This window comes from Jaculus jaculus, chromosome 7 (assembly GCF_020740685.1).
Source record: "Jaculus jaculus isolate mJacJac1 chromosome 7, mJacJac1.mat.Y.cur, whole genome shotgun sequence".
Lineage (NCBI taxonomy): Eukaryota > Metazoa > Chordata > Mammalia > Rodentia > Dipodidae > Jaculus > Jaculus jaculus.
The window spans coordinates 37,099,394-37,123,104 of NC_059108.1; the positions used below are offsets into that span (position 1 = coordinate 37,099,394).

The window sequence follows — 23,711 nt, forward strand, 5'->3', positions numbered from 1 at the left end:
TAATTTTTAATGTTTCATTTTGTTATAATTTACTTACAGGTAAACTGTAGGATAAGTTCAAAGAACTCCTTTTGACTCCTTATCTAGATTTGCTAATTATTGGTTTTATCAATATGTTCTTTTTTACCTGAACCATTTGAGAGTACTTTATTGACATCTAGTTCCTTTATCCATAAATATTTCTTAAGGACAGGACTTTCAGGATATGGAAATTTTTTTAGTCAAAATACAAGGTTAATATATAAGCCATCAGAACATATTAAGTTATAATTCTAGGGCTGGCGAGATGGCTTAAAAGTTAAGGTGCATACCTGCAACGCCTAAGGACCCAGGTTCGATTCCCCAGTACTCTCATAAGCCAGGTGAACAGGTGGCTCATGTGTCTGAAGTTCATTTGCAGTGGCTAGAGACCCTGGCCTGCCCATTCTCTCTCTGTCTGCCTCTTTCTCTCACACATAAATAAATGAAAAGATTTTTAAAACAAAGCAGACCAATAGCAGCAGCAGCAGTAGCTCAGGCATTCCTTTATTTCTGTAATTTTCAAAAAAAAAAAAAAAAGCAGCAGAAAGCTTGAGAGACAAGGACTTCAGGGAAATTACCTTTTAAATATGAGACAAAACAGATTATAGCCTAAGCCAGCATGACTTTCTCAGCCCTCCTCAGGGCCACCAAGGGATGCTCCTCTCTCCTCACAGGTAGCGGTTTCTGATGTACTCTCGGTACATGGCAGTGTCTTCTTTTCCCAGGGGCTGCATGATGCCTTGGCTGGCCTGGATGTGGGCTTGGAAGATCTCTGTAGATTTTCTGTCTACTCTTGGGGGCTGAACTTCATAGATGTTGTCTTCTGAGAAAGCTGAGATGGGAGTTCTACAAGAGATGAAAGGAGAAAGAGCTTCATGAACAGGAAACAAAGAAAGGACCCGAAGGGCTGCGATCTCAACAGCTGAGAACTGCCGAGCTTGAACAAGTAACTTAGCAAAGACGGCCTCTGCAGCTCCTACTGGCTGGCTTCTGCCCTGGCTAGAAGACCACTGGACCCGCACCACAGGCATGCCTTCCCTCATGCCAGGCAGGGCAGTGGCCTTTGCTCCCAGGCCTGTGGGGTGACGCTTTATGGCAGGGCATCCATCCACTCACAGTGGAAGCAATGGCGGCTATACCTACCCTGTGCTTTTTCCTTGTGGGCACTACATGGTTTTTAAAAGGTAGATTGAATAGGAATCAATTGTAGGTGGGTGATCACCAATAATTCTTCGTTCCCTTGGGTGTTGAGAGGAACAAATGAGTCTATAGCCATGCTACCCTGAAAGTGTCTGCTCTCCTCTGATCTCGGAACTAGGCAGGGTCGGGCCTGGTTAGTGCTTGACTGTGAGGAACAAGTGTGCGTACGTCAATACCGTGCTCACTTCAGAAGAGTAGTGCTGCTGTGCGACAAGTGCTCAGCAAACCGGACTGCTAACAATTACAGGCAAACAATTCTACTGCTGTGCACCTCCATAGACCCCCACCCCTGCAAGCTCATCTCCATAGACCCCCACCCCTGCAAGCTCATCTCCATAGACCCCCCACACCCCGCAAGCTCATCTCCATAGACCCCCCACACCCCGCAAGCTCATCTCCATAGACCCCCCACACCTCGCAAGCTCATCTCCATAGACACCCCACCCCTGCAAGCTCATCTCCATAGACCCCCCACCCCCCACAAGCTCATCTCCATAGACCCCCCACACCCCGCAAGCTCATCTCCATAGACCCCCCACACCCCGCAAGCTCATCTCCATAGACCCCCCACACCCCGCAAGCTCATCTCCATAGACCCTCCCCACCCCTGCAAGCTCATCTCCATAGACCCCCCACCCCTGCAAGCTCATCTCCATAGACCCCCCACACCCCCGCAAGCTCATCTCCATAGACCCTCCCTACACCCCCTGCAAGCTCATCTCCATAGACCCTCCCCACACCCCCTGCAAGCTCATCTCCATAGACACCCCACACCCCGCAAGCTCATCTCCATAGACCCCCCACACCCCGCAAGCTCATCTCCATAGACCCCCCACACCTCGCAAGCTCATCTCCATAGACACCCCACCCCTGCAAGCTCATCTCCATAGACCCCCCACCCCCCCCAAGCTCATCTCCATAGACCCCCCACACCCCGCAAGCTCATCTCCATAGACCCCCCACACCCCGCAAGCTCATCTCCATAGACCCCCCACACCCCGCAAGCTCATCTCCATAGACCCCCCACACCCCGCAAGCTCATCTCCATAGACCCCCCACCCCTGCAAGCTCATCTCCATAGACCCCCCACACCCCGCAAGCTCATCTCCATAGACCCCCCACACCCCGCAAGCTCATCTCCATAGACCCCCCACCCCTGCAAGCTCATCTCCATAGACCCCCCACACCCCGCAAGCTCATCTCCATAGACCCCCCACCCCTGCAAGCTCATCTCCATAGACCCCCCACCCCTGCAAGCTCATCTCCATAGACCCCCCCACACCCCGCAAGCTCATCTCCATAGACCCCCCACACCCCCGCAAGCTCATCTCCATAGACCCTCCCTACACCCCCTGCAAGCTCATCTCCATAGACCCTCCCCACACCCCCTGCAAGCTCATCTCCATAGACCCCCCACCCCCCACAAGCTCATCTCCATAGACCCCCCACACCCCGCAAGCTCATCTCCATAGACCCCCCACACCCCGCAAGCTCATCTCCATAGACCCCCCACCCCTGCAAGCTCATCTCCATAGACCCCCCACCCCTGCAAGCTCATCTCCATAGACCCTCCCCACACCCCCTGCAAGCTCATCTCCATAGACCCCCCCCCACATCCCCCGCAAGCTCATCTCCATAGACCCTCCCCAACCCTGCAAGCTCATCTCCATAGACCCTCCCCAACACTGCAAGCTCATCTCCATAGACCCTCCCCACGCCCCCGCAAGCTCATCTCCATAGACCCTCCCCAACCCTGCAAGCTCATCTCCATAGACCCTCCCCACGCCCCCGCAAGCTCATCTCCATAGACCCTCCCCAACCCCGCAAGCTCATCTCCATAGACCCTCCCCACGCCCCCGCAAGCTCATCTCCATAGACCCCCCACACCCCCTGCAAGCTCATCTCCATAGACCCTCCCCACGCCCCCGCAAGCTCATCTCCATAGACCCCCCACACCCCCTGCAAGCTCATCTCCATAGACCCCCTCACGCCCCGCAAGCTCATCTTCACAGACACTCCCCATGCCCTAGCACCAAGCTCTGTCTTCATAGACCCTCCCCACACTTAGCAAGCTCAAACGTCCAAGGATGCACTATATATAATTAAATGTGACCTTTTCTTACTATCCCCAAAAGTCATCAAGACAGCTCACTGAGTTTTCCCTTATCTACACCACCATAGTTCCAGGATGGCTGGAAACTATGTTAAATTTTATTGAAGTAACGAAACTTGAGATAGTCTGGTTATTCTGGAAGCCAAGCTCAATTGCTTCTCAGGGTAAGATGTTTCAACTTCAATTTAACACACAGTTTATGAAATAATGCACTGTCAGTTTTCAAAGCACTTGTATAATTTCACATAATCTTGGATTAGAGTATCCTGATCTAAGTAGACAGAAACCACAGGGCAAAGTGATTTACTTGAAGTTCAGAAAACAAAAAGACCAAGGAGGACATGGCTAAGCCTCAGTGTTTGCTGGGCAGCAGGACTTTATGTCAACACATAGAAGGAGTGTTAGCCCAGCATTACAATGGTGGATGGTTGGAATCATAGAAGAACTCTTGGTAACTACCCCTCAGAAAAAAGTAAAGCAACTTTATAGTTTTTTTTTTTTTTTTTTTTTTTTTTTGAGGTAGGGTTTCACTCTGGCTGACCTGGAATTCACTATGTAGTCTCAGGGTGGCCTTGAACTCATGGTGATCCTCCTACCTCTGCCTCCCCAGTGCTGGGATTAAAGGCGTGTGCCACCATGCCCAGCCACTTTATAGTTAATTTAATTCACAATGATATGCCAGAATTCTTTAATGATTGGTTAATATTCAGGGCCAAAGCTTTTTTTTTTTTATTTCTTTATTTGAGAGTGACAGACAGAGAGAGAAAGAGGCAGATAGAGAGAGAGAATGGGCGCGCCAGGGCTTCCAGCCACTGCAAACGAACTCCAGACGCGTGCGCCCCCTCGTGCATCTGGCTAACGTGGGACCTGGGGAACCGAGCCTCGAACCGGGGTCCTTAGGCTTCACAGGCAAGCGCTTAACCGCTAAGCCATCTCTCCAGCCCAGGGCCAAAGCTTTTTAACAAGACTCTTGAACAACTAACCCCATTAAGGTTTAGAAAGACTACCATCAAATCGGTCTCTGTTAAGGACCTCTGAGTCACTCTACCTGTGCCGACCAGCACCTGCTCCTGCTCAAAGGCCTCCCTCCCCCCAATCTCACTACCTATAGCAACCAGCACCTGCTCCTGCTCAAAGCTCTTTTGCATACATTATCTTACTTAATGTTCACATCCATTCTGGAAGCAGGAAGCACAGGGATTACACCCTCTATTACACAGGTGAGCTGCTTAAAGTCTATTTGGAAAATGGGACTAATGGTCTCTGCCTATCTTTGAAACCCAACCTTTGCACCCTGCCCCCACCTTACCCCACCTACGCATTAGTGAAGATGTTTCTGGCAGGAGTCGTATTAGACATCCAGTCATGTTCAAAAATACCATGTGGGAATTAAAAACTCTTATGCTCAGTTGAGAGACAGATAAGTCACCAACTGTTGCTGTATCTTTTGTCATTACTGTCGTAGGACCCCGTGCCTGCCAATGCCACCCAATGCTTTGTGCTTCTCGTAAGGAAATGAATCGGAAGTCCTCATACCACCTCTCCTAAGCTGCTTTCTGGTCATATGGAGTACTGGGACTGATGATTACAAACGCTAATAAACATGACATGCCAAATATTAACCTTCAATGGCTTCCCACTGAGTGGCAGGTAGGCTTATACTTGCAATACCTACCTCACCAGTGTTGCCAAAGAAGTTTTATGCGGGAAGTCAGAAAATACAATTATTCCCTTTGCAATGTCAATATATTTACTATTGGCTTTGAGCCAGAAGGAAGCTCAAGCCATTCCCAATATTGTTGGCATAATCCGAAAAAAAGTGCAGGAAGACATGGATTCACAAACAGCCCTTTGTTTCATCATGATCCAGTCACAGTGAACTCTTTGTAGTCCTAATTAGTGAATCTCAAAGCACGGTCCCCAAGCCAGCAGTTTTAGCGTCACTGGGGAATGCATCAGACCTGTGACTCCTCGAATCCTGCTCCAGACCTGCTGAGTGAGCATATCTGCTGGAGGCCCAGCAAAGGGGCTCTAAATAGCCTTCTACACGGTTCTGATACTCACTGAGGCCTGAGAGCCTCTGGTCTATGACAACGCCGGTCACTTATATGGGTGAGGTACTGTGGTAGTTTGAATAGATGGACCCCAATATATTCAGTGTTTTATTAGTTTGGAGTTTACATCTGCAGCCACCTGGCTGGAGGCAGTGTCACTGGGTGGATCTTAAGGTGTGGTGGTGGGTTTGAGATTTCAATCTAAAGATATGCAAAGGGAGCCTAGCTGGAGTTCCTGAAGTGTGCTGTGCTGTGTGCCTTTAGGCTTGTGCTTCTTCTGTGTTTGGTCCTGTGAAAGGCCAGCTTCTTCTGCCATTATGGAACTTCCCCTAGATCTGTAAGCTTCAATAAATCCCTTCCTTCATAACTGAGTTTGGTCTGGAAGTTCATCTCAGTGAACCTGAAGCTGTCTGCTACAGGTACGTAAAATGCTAAATTATTTATTCAGTTTTTTACTGTGCTGGGGATTCATGCTAAGCAATAACTGTACCACTGAAATGCATCTTCAGCCTTTTCCTGCTTAAATATCTCCTTTGAGATAGGGTCATACTATGTAGTCCAAGTTGACCTTAAACTCGCAATCCTAATGCTTCAGCTTTCTGAGTGCTGGATTACAGGTATGTGCCACCATGCCTGGTTCCAAGACTTGTTTTCTTGAGACAAAAGTCTCATGATGTAACTCAGGCTGCCTTTGCCTACCAAGTACTAGGAGCACTGCCAGGGCCGCAAATGAACTCCGGGTACATACAACACTTTGTGCATCTGGTTTTATGTGGGTACTGGGGACTCAAACTTGAGGAGGTAGGCTTTGTAAACAAGCACCTTTAGTCATTGATCCAGCTCCCCAGCTCAGCATGAATTTGATTTTTTTAGAATTTAAAGAATATTTTATTGCCAGGTGTGGTGATGCACACCTTTAATCCCAGCATCTGGGAGGGAGAGGTAAGAGGATCACTGTGAGTTCAAGGCCATCCTGAGACTACAAAGGGAATTCCAGGTAAGCCTGGGCTAGAGCGAAACCCTACCTAGAAAAACCATATATATATATATATATATATATATATATATATATATGTGTGTGTGTGTGTGTGTGTGTGTGTGTGTGTGTGTGTGTGTGTGTGTGAAAGTGGGGGGGAGAGAGAGAGGGAATGAGAATGGGTGTGCCATGAACCAGTCACTGCAAATGAACCTGACACATGTACCACTTTATGTATCTGGCTTTACATGGGTACTGGGGAAGAAAACTGAACCTGGGTCCTCAGGCTTTGCAGGCAAGCACCTTAACCACTGAGTAATCTCTCCAGTGCATGAACTGTTTTTAAAACAACATATATTATTAGCCTTACACTGGGGTAGCATCATTTAACATTCAGTTACAAAGACATGAGCCATAATCCTAGACTCACCATGCATTTCCTAATGAGGGGACATTTACTTCCCCACTGACTTATACACAGCTGAGCCAGGAAAGAAATACAGTATTTAAGATCAACACAGGGGGCAAGGGTGAAGAGACGAAGGAACAGCTATCAACACTACCTGGAATAGTCTTTTATTAGATTAGACGGCATGTGTTTCTGGACCAAAAAAAAAGTACTTAGGTACTAAATGATGCAGAAATTGTGAAACGATTTTCTTTGTTTCATTCCAGTGGAGTTATTGTATTTTAATGGTTAAAAAAATGTTCCACATTTATCTCCTGGCCATAAACAGAGAAGAATGTATTTCTAATCTTCTCCTTCCAGCCCCCAAAGGGATAAAGCCTACTACCCCTCTGTCAAATGCCAGTAGTATTTTTGGAGATAAAATATTATAATTACATTGCAGGCTCATTTCTCTTTATCTGCAAGACCTAGTTCCATCTTGACAGAGTTCTGTACTTCCCTTCAGGGAATGTTGCAGTCTTATTTAGGATAATATAGTTGCCAATTCATTTATGGGCTGCTTAGCACGCACTGCTCAGTTCCTCAGACACTGAGGACTAATGACATTTAGCCTTAACTGTAGTTCCCATTCACAGAAGGGAAGCAGTGCCAGCAGAAATTTATTAGACACGCCAGATGTTTTTAAAAGAAAATCCTTACTGGTGCCCTTTACTGCTTTTTTTTTTTTTTTTAATGTGGCTGCTTATAACATGACCATTTCTGATAATAACTGTATCTTATTCTTGAATGTACAACTAATGTTTAAGCCCCTTTACAGTTTAATTCCTGTTGAGATTATTTGCTGACTTCCACATATCTAGTAACCAGTTGGCTTGACAAGAAACATTTTGTTGGCAAGACTGAAATATTTTCAGAGTTTGGTGATGTAGTGAGGACTGAAATACTGCCCAGTACTTATGGAATTTTAATAACTTTATATATGTGGTAACTTTTCTATATGCTAAAAATCATGTATGTTGACATACATCAAATACTAGATAGCATTTCCAGAAATTAAATAATGGTTTGAATTACATAATCTATTTCCATTCCCAGCCATTTTTTTTCTGTTGCTACCAAAAGCCTCAAGTTTTCCCCACAAAGCTGTTACTTTCATGTTACCAGATGGTTCTATATTGGGCATGACTGGGTCACAGGGCAAAGAGAATATCGTGGCTGATGAGGACCCCATCGAGAATGAGGTGATGGTCTCAGACTGTCTCATCCTTTCTTCTACTTTGCAGGGAAAACCCCTGTAAGACACTCCAGCCCCAGTGGAAAACAGTCTTAGTCTTTGTAACTTTTGTCTTTCTGTGGTTACATAGCTTCTAATGGGAAATCAAAGCCCTGTTACCTGACAGGTGGTGGTGTGGCTGTGATAACCACCACCATGAAAAGACCCTCTCTTCTGGCCTTCGGTGCTGACCACTGATGTGAATCCTCAGTTGTGGACACTGTCCTAACATTTTGTCACCAAGGTCCATTGCTACTCTTTAGTTCTCTCATGAGATTGCTTGTACCTTTCCAATAAGGAATTCACTACTCTACCAAGATAATACAGTGAGGATGTGTTTGCTTCTTCATGTTAAAAAAAAAAAAAAAAAAAATCAGGGCTGGAGAGATGGCTTAGCAGTTAAGCGCTGGCCTGTGAAGCCTAAGGACCCTGGTTCGAGGCTCAATTCCCCAGGACCCACGTTAGCCAGATGCACAAGGGGGCGCACACATCTGGAGTTCATTTGTAGTGGCTGGAGGCCCTGTTGCGCCCATTCTCTCTCTCACTCTCTGCCTCTCTGTGTGTGTGTCGTTCTCAAATAAGTAAAAATTAAAAAAAAAAAAATCAAGCTGCTTGGGCTGTGAAGGTAGCTCACCAGTTAAAGGTGCTTGCTACCAAAGCCTACTATCGTGGGCTTGATTCCCCAGTGCCCATGCAAAGTAGATGCATGCACCGGGAGCTTGTCTGCAGTAGCTAGAGGCTGCTGGGTCCATGCACACTATTCCCCTGTGCTTGCAAATACGTAGTTTTTTTCAAGGTAGGATTTCGCTCTAGCCCAGGTTGACCTGGCATTCACTATGTAGTCTCAGGTGATCCTACCTCTGCCTCCCAAGTGCTGGGATTAAAGGCTAATTCAACTAAATCCAATATGTAGCACTCAAGCTACACTTGCCCAATATGGTAGTCATTAGCCATATGTGGCTTTTTAAGTTTATACCAAAATTAATTAAAATTAAGTACATTTTAAAAGTTTCTCAGTAGCACTGGCCACACATCGCTGATGGCCACTGCACTGGACAGTACCAACATGGGCACTTTTGTCATCACAGAAGCTTCTATTGAGCAGTGCTATTCTAAAACATCTTTCCTGCTGTTTCCTTCCTCATAAATTCTGGAGTTTTTGTGCACACTCATTATCCTAATATATATCTCTACACAGGAGTTATCATACACAGTCCTTTAATCATGTGTCCCATCTCAATGGTTGAGTTCATAGAATCAAATACTCATATGCTTGATTCTTTTCCTTTGTCAATTTCCCACATGATTTCCAATTATATTTATTTATTTGAGAGACGGAAAGAGGGAGAGAGGGAGAGAATGGGCATGTCAGGGCCTCCAGCCACTGCAAACAAACTCCAGATGCACATGCCCCCTTGTGCATCTGGCATATATGGGTCCTGGAGAGTCAAACCAGGATCCTTTAGCCTTGCAGGCAAGCACCTTAACTGCTAAGCCATCTCTCCAGCTGATTCCCAATTATCTTTCTGAAGTGACCTGATTAAAAACTCTTCACAGTCCAGGTACCCTGGTGTGTGGGCAGGTGAAGCATGAAGTGAGTAGGCCAGATCCCTGTTTCCTGGCTTCTTCTAGTTCCCTGGACCCAGTAGGTCCCATCATGCCTTGCTTGGGGAGGCATGGTCCCTGCGTGAGCTGTGGAATCAAGCCTATTGCTCTGGTATCCAGACTGGTCACTGGGTACCAACATCCCTGTTCACCTGAGTCAGAGAGTACACAGGCCAAAGAACAGAAACTTGTTTCCTCCTCAATAAAATAAAAAGTCTCCCTAAAATAGGTAGACCACAACTCAAAAAAAAAAAAAAAAAAAGCCAATAAAAGTCAGAAAACAGAGATCTCCACCAAATGTCTAGTCCTACAATGGAAGCCGCCAATGAAATCATAGAGAAATCAACATAAATTCAATCCCAAAATGAAAATACAACAAGCAATGAGACCCTGATCAAAAGAATCGCTGAACTGGAAGCAAACCATCAAAGAACCAACAATCATATCAATGAAATCAATGAACAGAATTGTCTCTTAAGAGTGTTCAGCTTTTGACAGTAAGCTTAACTTGGTTGAAGGAAACTTAAAGAGAACTGAATGAATTGAAGGAGAGTCAAGTAGTGGAAGAACTCAACAAGTACTTGATTAAGCTTAATGAAGACTTGATCAAATGTAAGATGAATTCCAGGAGGCATCAAGAAAATAAAAAATTGAACTGAAATTTTACCTCAAAAAAGAGACAGACACAATGCAAACTAATACAACAGAAAACAGAACTTATAAAAACCTCTCTAGAACCTCTTACTAACAGAGTTACTCACATGGAAGACAGAACCTCTGACCTGGAAGACAAGACAGAAGAAATTGATCGGGAGGCCAAAAACTTTTGCTAAGTTCAAAAAATGAACAGAATATGAGGAAACTGTGGGATACCCTAAAATGACCAAACATCTAGAACATCAGTATACCAGGAGAGGAAATCCAGGCCAGAAATTGTAAAATTCCTAGAATTGAATGACAATGAAAACATAACCTACCAAAACTTATGAATGCCTTTATTACAAAGTCAGAAAGATCTCAAATTAATAATCCAACCATCCACCTAAAGGTACTGGAAAAACAAGAAGAATCCAACCCAAACAGCTCTTAGATGGAAAGAAATAATCAAGACTAGAGCAGAAATTAATGAATTGGAAACTATGAAAAACAATTTTTTTAAAAAATCAATGAAACCAAAAAAAAATAAACAAGTTGACAAGCCCCTGGCCAATTTGATAAAGCCAAGAGAGAGAGAGAGGTCTCAAATTAACAAAATCAGATATGAAAAGGATAGATCACAACAGACATCAAGGAAATTGGAAGAATCATCAGGGCATACTTCCAAAACCTCTACTCCCCAAAATTAAATAATCTGGAAGAAATGGATGACTTCTTAGCCACACACCACCTACCAAACTCAACTCAGAGGAGATTAATCTCCTAAAGAAACCTATCATATCCACAAAGATTTAAAAGGTAATCAAAGACCTCTCCCAAAAAAAAGTCCACAACCGGATGGCTTCTCAGCTGAATTCTATCAAATCTTCATTGAAGAACTGAAACAAATTTTTTTAATTTTGTTTGTTTGTTTATTTATTTATTTGAGAGCGACAGACAGAGGGAGAAAGAGACAGAGAGAGAGAGAGAGAGAGAGAGAGACAGACAGAGAATGGGCACACCAGGGCCTCCAGCCACTACAAATGAACTCCAGACATGTGTGCCCCCTTATGCATCTGGCTAATGTCGGTCCTGGGGAATTGAGCCTCGAACCAGGGTACTTAGGCTTCACAGGCAAGTGCTTAACCACTAAGCCATCTCTCCAGCCCCTGAAGCCATTTTTTCTCAAACTGTTTCACATAATCAGAGACCAGGGGATCCTTCCCAACTCCAATTATGAAGCTAGCATCACACATATACCAAAACCAGACAGAGCTGCAACAAGAAAAGTATAGGTCTATATCCCTGATGAACCTAGATGCAAAGATCCTGAACAACATCCTTGCAAACCAAATTCAACAACCCATCAAAAGCATTATCCACTTTGATCAGGTAGCTTCAAACAACCCACTCCAAAATTGGGGCAGAGAACTGAATAGGGAGTTCTCAAAGGACAAATTACACATGACTAACACACACTTAAGAAAATGTTCAACATTCCTAACCATTAGGGAAATGCAAATTAAAAGAACTAGAGATTCTACCTTGCTCCAGTAAGGATAGCAAACATTAAAAAATCAAATGAAAAAAAAAAAAAAAAGGCTGGCAAGGATGTGGAAAAAACAGGAACACTCATTCACTGTTGGTGGGACTGTAAGCTAGTACAACCACCATGGAAATCAATATGGAGACTCCTGAAAAGGATGAATATAGAGTTATCAACAGACCCTGTTATTTCCTTACTGGGCATTTACCCTAAAGGCTCCACACCTCAGTTCAGAGATATTTGCTCAACCACGTTTATAGCTGCTCAATTCATAAAAGCCAAAAACTAGAATCAACCCAGGTGCCCATCACTGGATGAATGGATAACCAGATGTGGTATATCTATACAGTGGATTTCTACTCAGCAGTAAGAGAAAAATAACAATGAAATTTGTAGAAAAAGAAGCGAACATGGACAGATCATACTAAGCAAATTCACACAATCACAGAAAGACATTCGTTGCATGGTCTCACTCATCTGCGGTTCCTAACCTGGATCAGCACGAGTGGCTGACATACCTGAAAGGCATCTTGAGGCTTGGGCAATAGGGAGGGCACGGCTTGCGGGAAGGGAAAGGGTGGGTGGGTGGGGGGTTGGGAGGGAGAGACACAAAACTGAATTCAAATTAAAGTGGTACCACAGAAACCTATATCCTGGAAGTTAGAATAAAAGGTTGAACTCGCAACAGGATCTTCAGGGGAGCACCTGAATTGAAGGGCCATGGAGAGGGTGGGATGAAGCCTAACCTTAAATTTCTCCTGTTTTTCTTTCTTTATATTTTTCTGTCATTTTCTTTCTTCTTTTCCCTTGGAGCTGGCCTGTCATTCCCTGTACCAGGATGCAGTTAACACCCACAATGAGCTGTTGATTGGAAAGACCTACAAGGTCTCCCAAAGCCAACAAGACAGACTTCTGTCACAGCACTTGATTACCTACCAGAGGTTAAGACCCTACTGCTGAAGACAACATGCACTGTTAGCATGGACCATGGAGAGACCTGGTTGGAATCCAGAAGAGAGCCAGTCTGCAGACAGCCCATCTAGTACTAGAAGATGCTACATGAGCTACTGGGGGGAAAGTGACCAACAGCTGTCCGAGCAACTCAAAGTCTAAGCTACTCAGCAACAAACAACCTGAGGTGATGCTCACACAAATGCAATAGTGGCACACGGTAAACAACTGCTCTTGGAGTGGCTAACAGATCCACTCAGTGGAAATGAAACCATATCTGGAACTGGGAAGCAAGTCAGAATCATATCCAGATAATGATTTTGCTTTCCAATGTCAAGGTCCCACTAATCTTGGGCTATAAGAGGGTCTACACCCTTTAAATTCTCTCTAAATTAATAATGATTATCCCATTTAACTGGTGCTGACTTCACTCTACATTGGAGAATCTGCTTCTCTTTTTCAGACGGGACGGGAGTCCTGAGGAGATAAACGACCCAGCACACTTCACCCCAGCCCCAGCTAAAACCACAGAAGAATTGAGAAAATGAGAAAGAGTGCTGCTTTCTTAATGAATCTGATATCAGCACAAGGATGAAGGAGACAGACACTCAGGGCACTCAGCAGCTACCAAACCAGAGATCCAGAGGGCCTAAGGGCCAGCCCATCACTGAAATAGACTTACAATGCACCCAACATGACTTAGGGAATTTTGCAGAAGAGGGGGCAAAAAGATTGTTAGAGCTACAAGTTGGGACCTTATGCACAGAGACATGGCCTCTCTCCCATAACTGACTGCTACCCCCACAATGCATGACCTACAATCCCCATGGGGTTGATCTGCATCCCCAACAAAGAAGGCCTCTTTGGGAAAGGGGCAAGGATGTGGGAAAAAAATGGTACCAACATGTTGTTTACTAAGTATGTCCATATCTAATAAAAATAAATTGAAAACATTTAAAAATCTGAAGAAATGGTTTTTCTATTTAAGAACATGGTTTTCTGCTATGTAATTTTCTAAATATTTGATTTTCATATATATATATAAAATACTCTTCACAGCCAGGTGTGGTGGCACACACCTTTAATCCTAGTACTTGGGAGGTGCAGGTAGGAGGATTGCCATGAATTCAAGGCCACCCTGAGACTACATGGTGATTTCCAGGTCAGCCTGGGCTACAGTGAAACCCTACCTCAAAAAAAAAACAACAAAAAAAAAAAAGAAAAAAAATACTCTTCACAAACTTGAGATTTTAAACATATTAGGTGCATGAATGTGCATATGTTCTATACCAAGGAGGATTTTGTCTCCAGTACAAAAAGTATGACAGAATTAAAATAGTCCATGGTTTATTTGCTTTATCTCATGTTAAACATACAACAGACCCAGAATAACAATATGAATACTGCCAGAATCAATATGACCCCAATATGACTTCATGTTTGAATGTTTATCTTAATTTATTCAGAGTTGTACTAGATATAATAATATACACTGTTGGAGCATATAGCCATTAAGATATTGTTTCTCTTTTTTTTTTAAATATCTATAGGCAACTACAGTTTACTCTTCCCACTGGGCTTTATGTGTGTGCTAATCTGATTTCTGTCACTGTGACAAAATCCTTGAGGTAATCAGCTCATAATGAGAGAAAAGTCTTATGGTACATTTAGAGGTTTTAGCCTGTGCACAGCTGGTGAGGTTGCACTTCATGGCAGGATACAGCTGGAAGCAGAGAGGAAGAGGAGGGGCCAGGGTCTCTATCCCCTTTGAGAGCATGCCCTAAATATCTAACTTCCTTACACTAGACCCCTCCTTTATAGGCTCTATGAGTAGCATATCCAGATGGGGACCTTTAACACAGGGGTCTGTGGGGATACTTGCCTAAACCATAGCAATGTCTCCAGTCTTTCTGTCTAAAGCTCATTTTCCACTAGATCCATGGGAACAATATTGCCCGAGTTCTTATCAATAGCAACACCATTTCTGCTTTTACACTTAAAGGCTCTGAAAATAATATTCTCAGCTCACATATTCTTTCCTTGATAATTTGAAATATATTTCTGGCCTGAAATGTTGCATCCAAAAAAAATCTTATGATAACGTATTTGTTCTCTTAAAACCTTTAGGTCTAGCCAGGCATGGTGGCACATACCTTTAATCCCAGCACTTGGGAGGCAGAGGTAGGAGGATTGCAGGGAGTTCGAGGTCAGCCTGAGACTACATAGTGAATTCCAGGTCAGCCTGGGCTAAGGCGACACCCTACCTCAAGTCACCTGCCCAAGCCAATCCCCCCCAAAATAACCACTTTAGGTCTAGATGTCTGGAGGATGTTTTTCATTGACATTAGCGCAAACAGCATCCTGGTGTTATTCTGGGTCAACACTCTCACATATGTGGTATGTCCTTCCAATATGTAGTTCTAAGTTTCACAGAAAAGGATTTCTTTTCTTCTCTTCTCTTCTCTTCTCTTCTCTTCTCTTCTCTTCTCTTCTCTTCTCTTCTCTTCTCTTCTCTTCTCCTCTCTTCTCCTCTCTTCTCCTCTCTTCTCCTCTCTTCTCCTCTCTTCTCCTCTCTTCTCTCCTTCCTTCCTTCCTTCCTTCCTTCCTTCCTTCCTTCCTTCCTTCCTTCCTTCCTTCCTTCCTTCCTTTCTTTCTTTCTGTCTTTTTGCACTATTGTTTTTTGTTTGTTTGTTTTTTGTTTTTTCGAGATAGAATCTCACTCTGGCCCAGGCTGACCTGGAATTAACTATGTAGTCTCAGGGTGGCCTTGAACTCACGAAGATCCTCCTATCTTTGCCTCCCAAGTGCTGGAATTAAAGGTGTGCACCACCACGCCCAGCTGCACTACTGTTTTTAAAACGTATTTCTGTTCACTTGCTTTCCTTTGTTAAGACTATTGTCCATGTTAAATCATCTTTTCCGGTTCATGCTTGACACTTCTAAATCTCTTTTATGCCTCTGTTTGTTTTGAATTTCACTTTGCATGTCAGCTCGCTTTGAACAGCATCCTGCACTTCTGACTTCTCTCTCTGGCATGCCTGGGTTGCCTGTGGGTGGTCCTACTCTGTGCTGCTCTTCTGATGACTGTGGCAGTACCAGCCCCTGGTGCTCAGTGTGCAAAATCAATCCCTCTGAATCTCTAGACAGAAGTCGAGTTCACAACTTCACAGAACTCCCCATTAGGAATGTGTTTAAATTATGGCAGCTGCTTTCTGGGACTTCCTCTTCATTCCCATTGCCTACTTTTATCTGGCTTTTTAATTCTTATGTCTTTTTGTTTTGGAGACAGGGTGTCATATAGCCCGGGATGGCCTTGAACCGACTATGTAGTGGAGGCTGGCTTCAACTTCTTGATCCTTCTGCCTCTGCCTGCCAAGGGCTACGATTATAGGCATGTGCCATCATGACCAGCTCCTTTATTTTCCATGCTGTGCTCAGTTTTGACCACAGGAAACCATTTCTCAGGTCTCAGTCCTTTATCCAGGAAAGGGATATTGGCTGCTTGGTTTCAAGTTTAAGTAGCCCACAGGGCCTCACCCCATCTTGAAACTCACTAAGGACTCTGGGTACTCACTTGGTGTTGAAATGGGTGAAATTCTTCTCAGTGTCAGCTGCTGACTCCATGAGCCACTGTGACTTCTTGTTTAACAAATTTTTATTTATTTGAGAGAAAGTCAGGGTATGCACATGCCAGGAACTCCTGACACTACAGACACCAGATGAACGCACCACTTCATGCATCTGGCTTTACGTGGGACTGGGGAATTGAACCCAGACCAGTAGAGTTTGCAAGCAAGCCCCTTTAACTACTGAGCCATCTCTCTAGCCCAGCTTCTATGACTTCTAATGAGTACTTCTTATGTCATTCTGGGGTCCTTTTATGCTCAGCCTGATCAAATGTTTCACCATTACAATGCCTCCTTTTCTTCTGGCAAAACCACTAATACTGGGCTGTTAGCATTATGCCACGTGGTGTTTTCATAAATTCATGTGTTTTGAATGCTTAATCTCTAGCTGGTGGCAATTGGGAGGTGGAACCTTGCTGGAGGAGGTATGTTCTTGGGAGCAAGCTTGGGGCGTTATAGCCAGCTCCCCTTTCCTAGAGTTTGGCTCACTTTCCTGCTACTATCGTCCACCAGCTACTGGCCAGGCGGTGATGTCCACCCTCTGCCATCATGGAGCTTCCCCTGGAGACTTTTTTTTAAAAATTATTTATTTATTTATTTGAGAGCGACAGACACAGAGAGAAAGACAGATAGAGGGAGAGAGAGAGAATGGGCGCGCCAGGGCTTCCAGCCTCTGCAAACGAACTCCAGACGCGTGCGCCCCCTTGTGCATCTTGCTAACGTGGGACCTGGGGAACCGAGCCTCGAACTGGGGTCCTTAGGCTTCACAGGCAAGCGCTTAACCACTAAGCCATCTCTCCAGCTCCCCTGGAGACTTTTAAGCCAAAATGAACCCTTTCTTCCCATCAGATGCTTTTGGTTAGGTGTTTTGTGCCAGCAAGAGAAAGTAACTGCATTATCAGCCTATATTTTGAGATCTGTGGGAATACCTTGTAAATGTAGCTTTGAGTGTTGTGGTTTGAATCTGAACTATCCCCATAAAAGTTGTGTGTTAAGAATTGTTTACCAGCTGATGGGCTTTGGGAAGTAATTGGATCATTAGGATTCTGGCCTAATCAGTGATTAAATCTGATGAACTCATAATCTGATGGCATTATTTAGGTGGTGGAAAAGGAGGTGGAGCTTGGTAGCAGGGAAAATAACACAAGGGGCGTATTTGGGGAGCAGATGTCTTGTCCAAGTCCTCTTCCCTATCTCCCTCCTTTTTGTCACTCGTGCCCTCACTCCCACTCCATTTTTTTACAGTCCCCAAATGGGCCCCTAAATTAAACTCCTGCTGCCTGTGTGGTTCCCCTCCCCTTACTGCTGGTTGGCTGTGCCAAGGCTCCCCTCCCAGGGGAGACTTTCGTCTCATGAGCCGAGCTCCTCCACGGCTCCCTCCACGCGGGACTCCTTCCTCACGAGCTCCTCCACGGCTCCCTCCACGCGGGATTCTTCCCTCACGAGCTCCTCCACGGCTCCCTCCACGCGGGACTCCTCCCTCTTGAGCTCCTCCACGGCTCCCTCCACGCGGGACTCCTCCCTCACAAGCTCCTCCACAGCTCCCTTCACATGGGACTCCTCCCTCTTGAGCTCCTCCATGGCTCACTTCATGCGGGACTCCTCCCTCACGAGCTCCTCTGGGGCTCCTCCCACGTGGGACTCCTCCCTCACGAGCTCCTCCACGGCTCCCTCCACGCAGGACTCCTCCCTCATGAGCTTCTCCATGGCTCCCTCCATGCGGGACTCCTCCCTCATGAGCTCCTCCACGGCTCCCTTCACGCGGGACTCCTCCCTCTCGAGCTCCTCCACAGCTCCCTCCACGCGGGACTCCTCCCTCACGAGCTCCTCCACGGCTCCCTCCACGCGGGACTCCTCCCTCTCGAGCTCCTCCACGGCTCCCTCCACGCGGGACTCCTCCCTCACGAGCTCCTCCATGGCTCCCTCCATGCGGGACTCCTCCCTCACGAGCTCCTCCATGGCTCCCTCCATGCGGGACTCCTCCCTCACGAGCTCCTCCAGGGCTCCCTCCACGCGGGACTCCTCCCTCACGAGCTCCTCCAGGGCTCCCTTCACGCGGGACTCCTCCCTCTCGAGCTCCTCCATGGCTCCCCGCACACAGGACTCCTTGCACACAAGCTCCTCCAGTTCCAACCCATTCGCTGGCATTCCTTTCCCTCCTCATAGACAGCAGCCCACCACAGGGGTCCAGGCTGGGTAGCTCCTACCTCCCTTTCTAAGAGATTTTATTTCCCTTTGCCAGCACTGTACCTGGGAGCAGGCAGGCTGTCTTTCTGTTTTATGGTCACGAGGTGATACCTCAGGTGGGTCTGCCTGATGAGCGCTGCACATGCCCAGAGGTGTAGACTTGTTAAGTTTACTGTAATGGGAGAACCAGGCCTGGATAGCTGCATGGCTAGAGGGACAGACTGTGACAGTATAAATTAGATTACTGACATCCATTTGAATTATCCTTCTGTGCAGAGGCTGAAAAGCAAAAGAGTAATAATATCCCTGACTCCCTTACAATTTGAGTTCAAAATGTGAGCTGGGCTCTAGTTACTGCTATACTGGTACAAAGCTTTGATGTGAAACTGGGTCACGGACAGAAGTAGGCTATAGGTATATCTATTTTGCAGATTGTGGCAACAGTGATAAATCCTTGAGCTGACCAGTACAGTGGTGACTTTTTTTCCAATTTTTTTTATTTATTATTATTTATTTATTTGAGAGCAACAGGCAGACAGAGAAAGAGGCAGAGACAGACAGACAGAGGGAGGGAGAGAATGGGTGCACCAGGGCCTCCAGCCACTGCAAACGAACTCCAGGCGCATGTGCCCCCTTGTGCATCTGGCTAACGTGGGTCCTGGGGAGTTAAGCCTCGAACCAGGGTCCTTAGGCTTCAACAGGCAAGCACTTAACTGCTAAGCTATCTCTCCAGCCCCTGTGGTTACTTTTTGAATATGGCTGAGGTAGCTCATTTTGGAACTAGCAGCTGCTGACAGCTTATTGATCAAGGCCGCTCCTCTGAAGGTTTGCTATATGGTTTTGGGAAGGGTTTCTGAAAGCCTGTCTATAGTCAGTAGCCACCCAAAGTCCTGGAATAAATCACTGTTCACCAGAATGGATTATGCTCATTGCAACTGGCCCCTGAGCACCACAGCCAGCCAGTGGGTAAAGCACATCCAACCCCAGTCCTCTTTGCCCACCTGGATCAGGTATTAGGTGAGTCCTGTCCTATGTGCTACAGGTGTGGATGCTTCCAGCAGTCAAGTACATGGGGGTTTGGTCCCCAAGGAGACAGAAGGGGCAGTGTACGCATGAGAGAATGACACTCCTTTTTATGTTCAAGCCATTGTCGTTGGTAGTTTTTTTTTTTTTTTATTGGCTCAGCTATGACAGAATGATACTCTTTTTTACATTCTCCATGAGAACTATAAAATACAAATGTCATTTGTACTCATTTTTACAGAACTCTTGGAGTTAGGAGAAATGAAGCATGATGGTTTTCTGATTTGAAATGCTTCCAATTTCAGATGCAATTTATAAACTGTATGGCTTCCCTCCCACTAGCCGGCTGTATTATCTACCTTAGTATAAGAAGAATGCAGCTTTTCTCTCTCAGCCATCTTATTACAAACACAGCGATATTTGCCTGCATTGGTTTGTGGGCTCTAACCTGAACATTCAGCTGTTGTTAACGAGGAAGCACTTAGCTTTGAGCTGCAGCCACAGGGGCTGGCTCTCTTGCACAGCACTGGGTCTGTTTGGAGAGGGCACTTCTGCCAGTAAAGGCCAGGTGGCATCAAGGACACATGTCAGCTGTGTGCAAACTGCTCCTGTGAGAGCCATCTTTGCCCCCTGCCTATGTAGGACCAGGCTCTCCCTTGGGACAACTGGTCATCTGTGAGGCATTTTCATAGTGACCTTTGGGAACCATGTCCCTCTGTTCTCACGTTTCTCAGAAAAGCAGCAGCTGTGGCCTGTCACTCCTGGAGACACAAGCCAGTGAGCTGCAGGAATGGCCATGTGCCTCGTCTTTCACGTGCAGTAGAAACCCTGCTCACCTTCTTCACGCCTGTGCTGACAGCTCCTCTCTTTCCATCTTACTGACAAAATGCTGCCACTCAATCTCATGTCACATACATGTTTAACAGTCTGCAATTTGTCTAATAAACTTATTTTGGATCATCTTAGGGTTAAAGAATTACTGGAGTCCCCCATACTGGAGGTCCCTCATATCCTACACCTGATTGCCTATAGCAACATTTCCAATAGCATGGTGCATTCCTTACAACTGACGGACTGATGTCAATGCATTATTGTTAGCTAGCGGTCATGTTCATTCTTACCTAATGTCCTTCTGTCCCAGGAACCCTGTCCCAGAAACCTTACATTGAATCATCAAGCCTCCTCAGGCTTCTTTCAGCAGTGACTGTTTCTCAGACTTTAGCCTTGAAAATTTTAGGTGCTCTTGACATCCCAAGGGTTTTCTTCACCTTGCTAACAAGAATAAGAGAGACAGGGGGCTGGAGAGATGGCTTAGTGGTTAAGCGCTTGCCTGTGAAGCCTAAGGACCCAGGTTCAATTCCCCAGATCCCACGTAAGCCAGATGCACATAGTGGCGCATGCATCTGGAGCTCATTTGCAGTGGCTGCAGGCCCTGGTACACCCATTCTCTCTCTCTCTGACTTTAAAATCTTTAAAAAAGAATCAGAGACAACTGAATGTGGCCTTCAAGTAGCACCTAATGGCCTTGCATTGTCAGGAAAGCACTGACATGGCTTCCCTGTCACTTCTTGTCTGTGGAGGAAGCTCTGCCCACCACATCTCAGGCAGATGCTGAGGAGTATCACGTGAAGGTGCCCATGGAGCAACGGTTCCCCACCTGTCTGTCTGATCAGGACCCCAGAATGGAGAATTGTATAAAGCAGATTCCCAAGCTACAGCCAGCAGCACTGGCTCAGAGTCTCAAATTCTGTATTTCATATCCCCTTTTTTTTAAAAAATATTTTTTATTTATTTATTTGAGAGCGATAGACACAGAGAGAAAGACAGATAGAGGGAGAGAGAGAGAATGGGCGCGCCAGGGCTTCCAGCCTCTGCAAACGAACTCCAGACCTGTGCGCCCCCTTGTGCATCTGGCTAACGTGGGACCTGGGGAACCGAGCCTCGAACCGGGATCCTTAGGCTTCACAGGAAAGTGCTTAACCGCTAAGCCATCTCTCCAGCCCTCATATCCCTTTTTAAAAAATAAGAATGCTGGGCTGGAGAGATGACTCCGTGGGCAAAGTGCTTGCCATGAGTCTGTCATCTCAGTGCTGGGGTGGTGTTGGCAGGAGGATCCCCCGGCTTGCAGGCCAGCTAGTCTAGCAGTCAGTGAGCTCTAGGTTCAGTGAGAGATCCTGTCTCAAAGCATAAGACGGACAGCAACTGAGGAAGACATGTGACATTGGCCTCGTCATGCATGTGCACACGTGCACACCGCCCCCACATGCAGCCATACACATCTAAGCATACTTATACACATGCATGCACACTGCACACACATACTACACAATGTCCCCAGCCAGGCATGGTGAGGCACACCTTTAATCCCAGCATGTGGGAGGCAGAGGGAGGAGGATCGCTTGAGTTTGAGGCCAGCCTGGGACTACATAGTGAATTCCAGGTCAGCCAGGGCTACAGTGACACCCTACCTCAAAAACAACAACAACAAAAATGTCAACTTTGTTTATAATTCAGAAAATTATAAAGACACATGGTCCATTATTTGCTAGTATCATTAACATAAGGAAAAATATAAATGCACAAAATTTAAAGAGTAACTAAAAGTCCAAATGAAAACTGACTGCCGCTCTCCACCCATAATCTTTATCTTCTAGGGACACTTGAGATACTCATGTTTTTATTTATTTTTGGAATCTGTCTATCAATAAACTTTCTTTTTTAAAAATATTTTTAATATATTTTTTGGCTATTTATTTATTTGAGAGCAATAGACAGAGAGAGAAAGAAGCAGATAGAGAGAGAGAGAGAGAGAGAAAATGGACGCGGCAGGGCTTCCAGCCACTGCAAACGAACTCCAGATGCGTGCGCCCCCTTGTGCATCTGGCTAACGTGGGTCCTGGGGAATCGAGCCTAGAACTGGGGTCCTTAGGCTTCACAGGCAAGCGCTTAACCGCTAAGCCATCTCTCCAGTCCAATAAGCTTTCTAAGATATTTCAACGTCACCAGGAATTTGGAGTCTGTGGTTACTGAATAACTTAAAAAATCCAGGTGAGGGGGCAGTTTAACCCTTTCAGTGCTGAAATTTACGGGGAGACAGGCTGTGATGGCCTTGGGGTACTGAAGAGCATATGGCATATGGAAGGCACTCGCCCTGGCTTGGAGGCCTTGGGGTTGAGAATCAGACCCGAGTAAGGTGAGGACAGCATTCCTGAGATGAGTGTCTCCTCCATAACGGGAGTCAGAGTCAGAAGGGAGGGCATACACGTGGGGGAAGGCCGGGTACAGGTGATGGGAGACGGAGTACAAATGGGGGGAGAACTATCAAATAAATGGGAACCAAAGCTCACACTGCGACAGAGGAGGTAACTAGTATGGAAAGGGATTAGGATAGAAAAACCCTGGATGCCCTATGATTTGAAGTATCAGTACAAATGTGTAGATTTAAGTATATACACATATTTTTATGTGGACTTGTAAAGGTATTAAGCACATTTATAATACAAAAACAGATGTGTATGTACTTATACACACATACACATTGACATGTATACATATCAACACATCTGTGAATGACAATGCTTACTCTTTGAGTGAGCCGTGACCCTGCAGTGGTGACAGGCACACCGAGTGCCCAGATCTCGCCTTTAATACCATTTTCCACTAAAAAGAATCAGGGATCCTTGGAGAAATGACTGATTTCAGGGCTAGGACAGGCAAAGAACATGATGAGCCTAAACATCCTGTGCCAGAAATCAAGAAAGTACTCGAAGAATGATGAGGACACATCCAGAGGACACGGGAGCAGGCTGAAGGGACTCTAGTGAAATTGGGGACATTTACGTATCAGAATAAGTAAGGACGCTGCTAGAGCACAGCCCATCAAATCAACAGTAGACCCAGACCTCACACTGCGAACAGTGAGCACAGGACAAATGGAAGCATTGATGGAGATTATATAGTTTCAAAGCACTTCCCGTAAAATGTCTGATAATTAAAAGAAAAATCACAGTCTAATTTCACAGGAGACAAGTCCAGAACACGTCACTTGAATCAATGGGAGAAACTGGAACTGCGTGCCACCTGACAGGATG

The 23,711-nt window shown here is 45.6% G+C and overlaps 1 protein-coding gene across 1 annotated transcript in view; it reads right to left on the reverse strand.

Moving 5' to 3' along the window:
• Positions 1–563: 563 nt before the first annotated feature.
• Fig4 (FIG4 phosphoinositide 5-phosphatase) overlaps positions 564–23,711 on the reverse strand; it is a 145,809-nt gene continuing 122,661 nt past the window's right edge. The window contains exon 23 of the mRNA XM_004660626.3: positions 564–867. Coding sequence (XP_004660683.1) covers positions 690–867 — 178 coding nt within the window. The 3' untranslated portion in view covers positions 564–689. The remainder of the gene's footprint in view (positions 868–23,711) is intronic.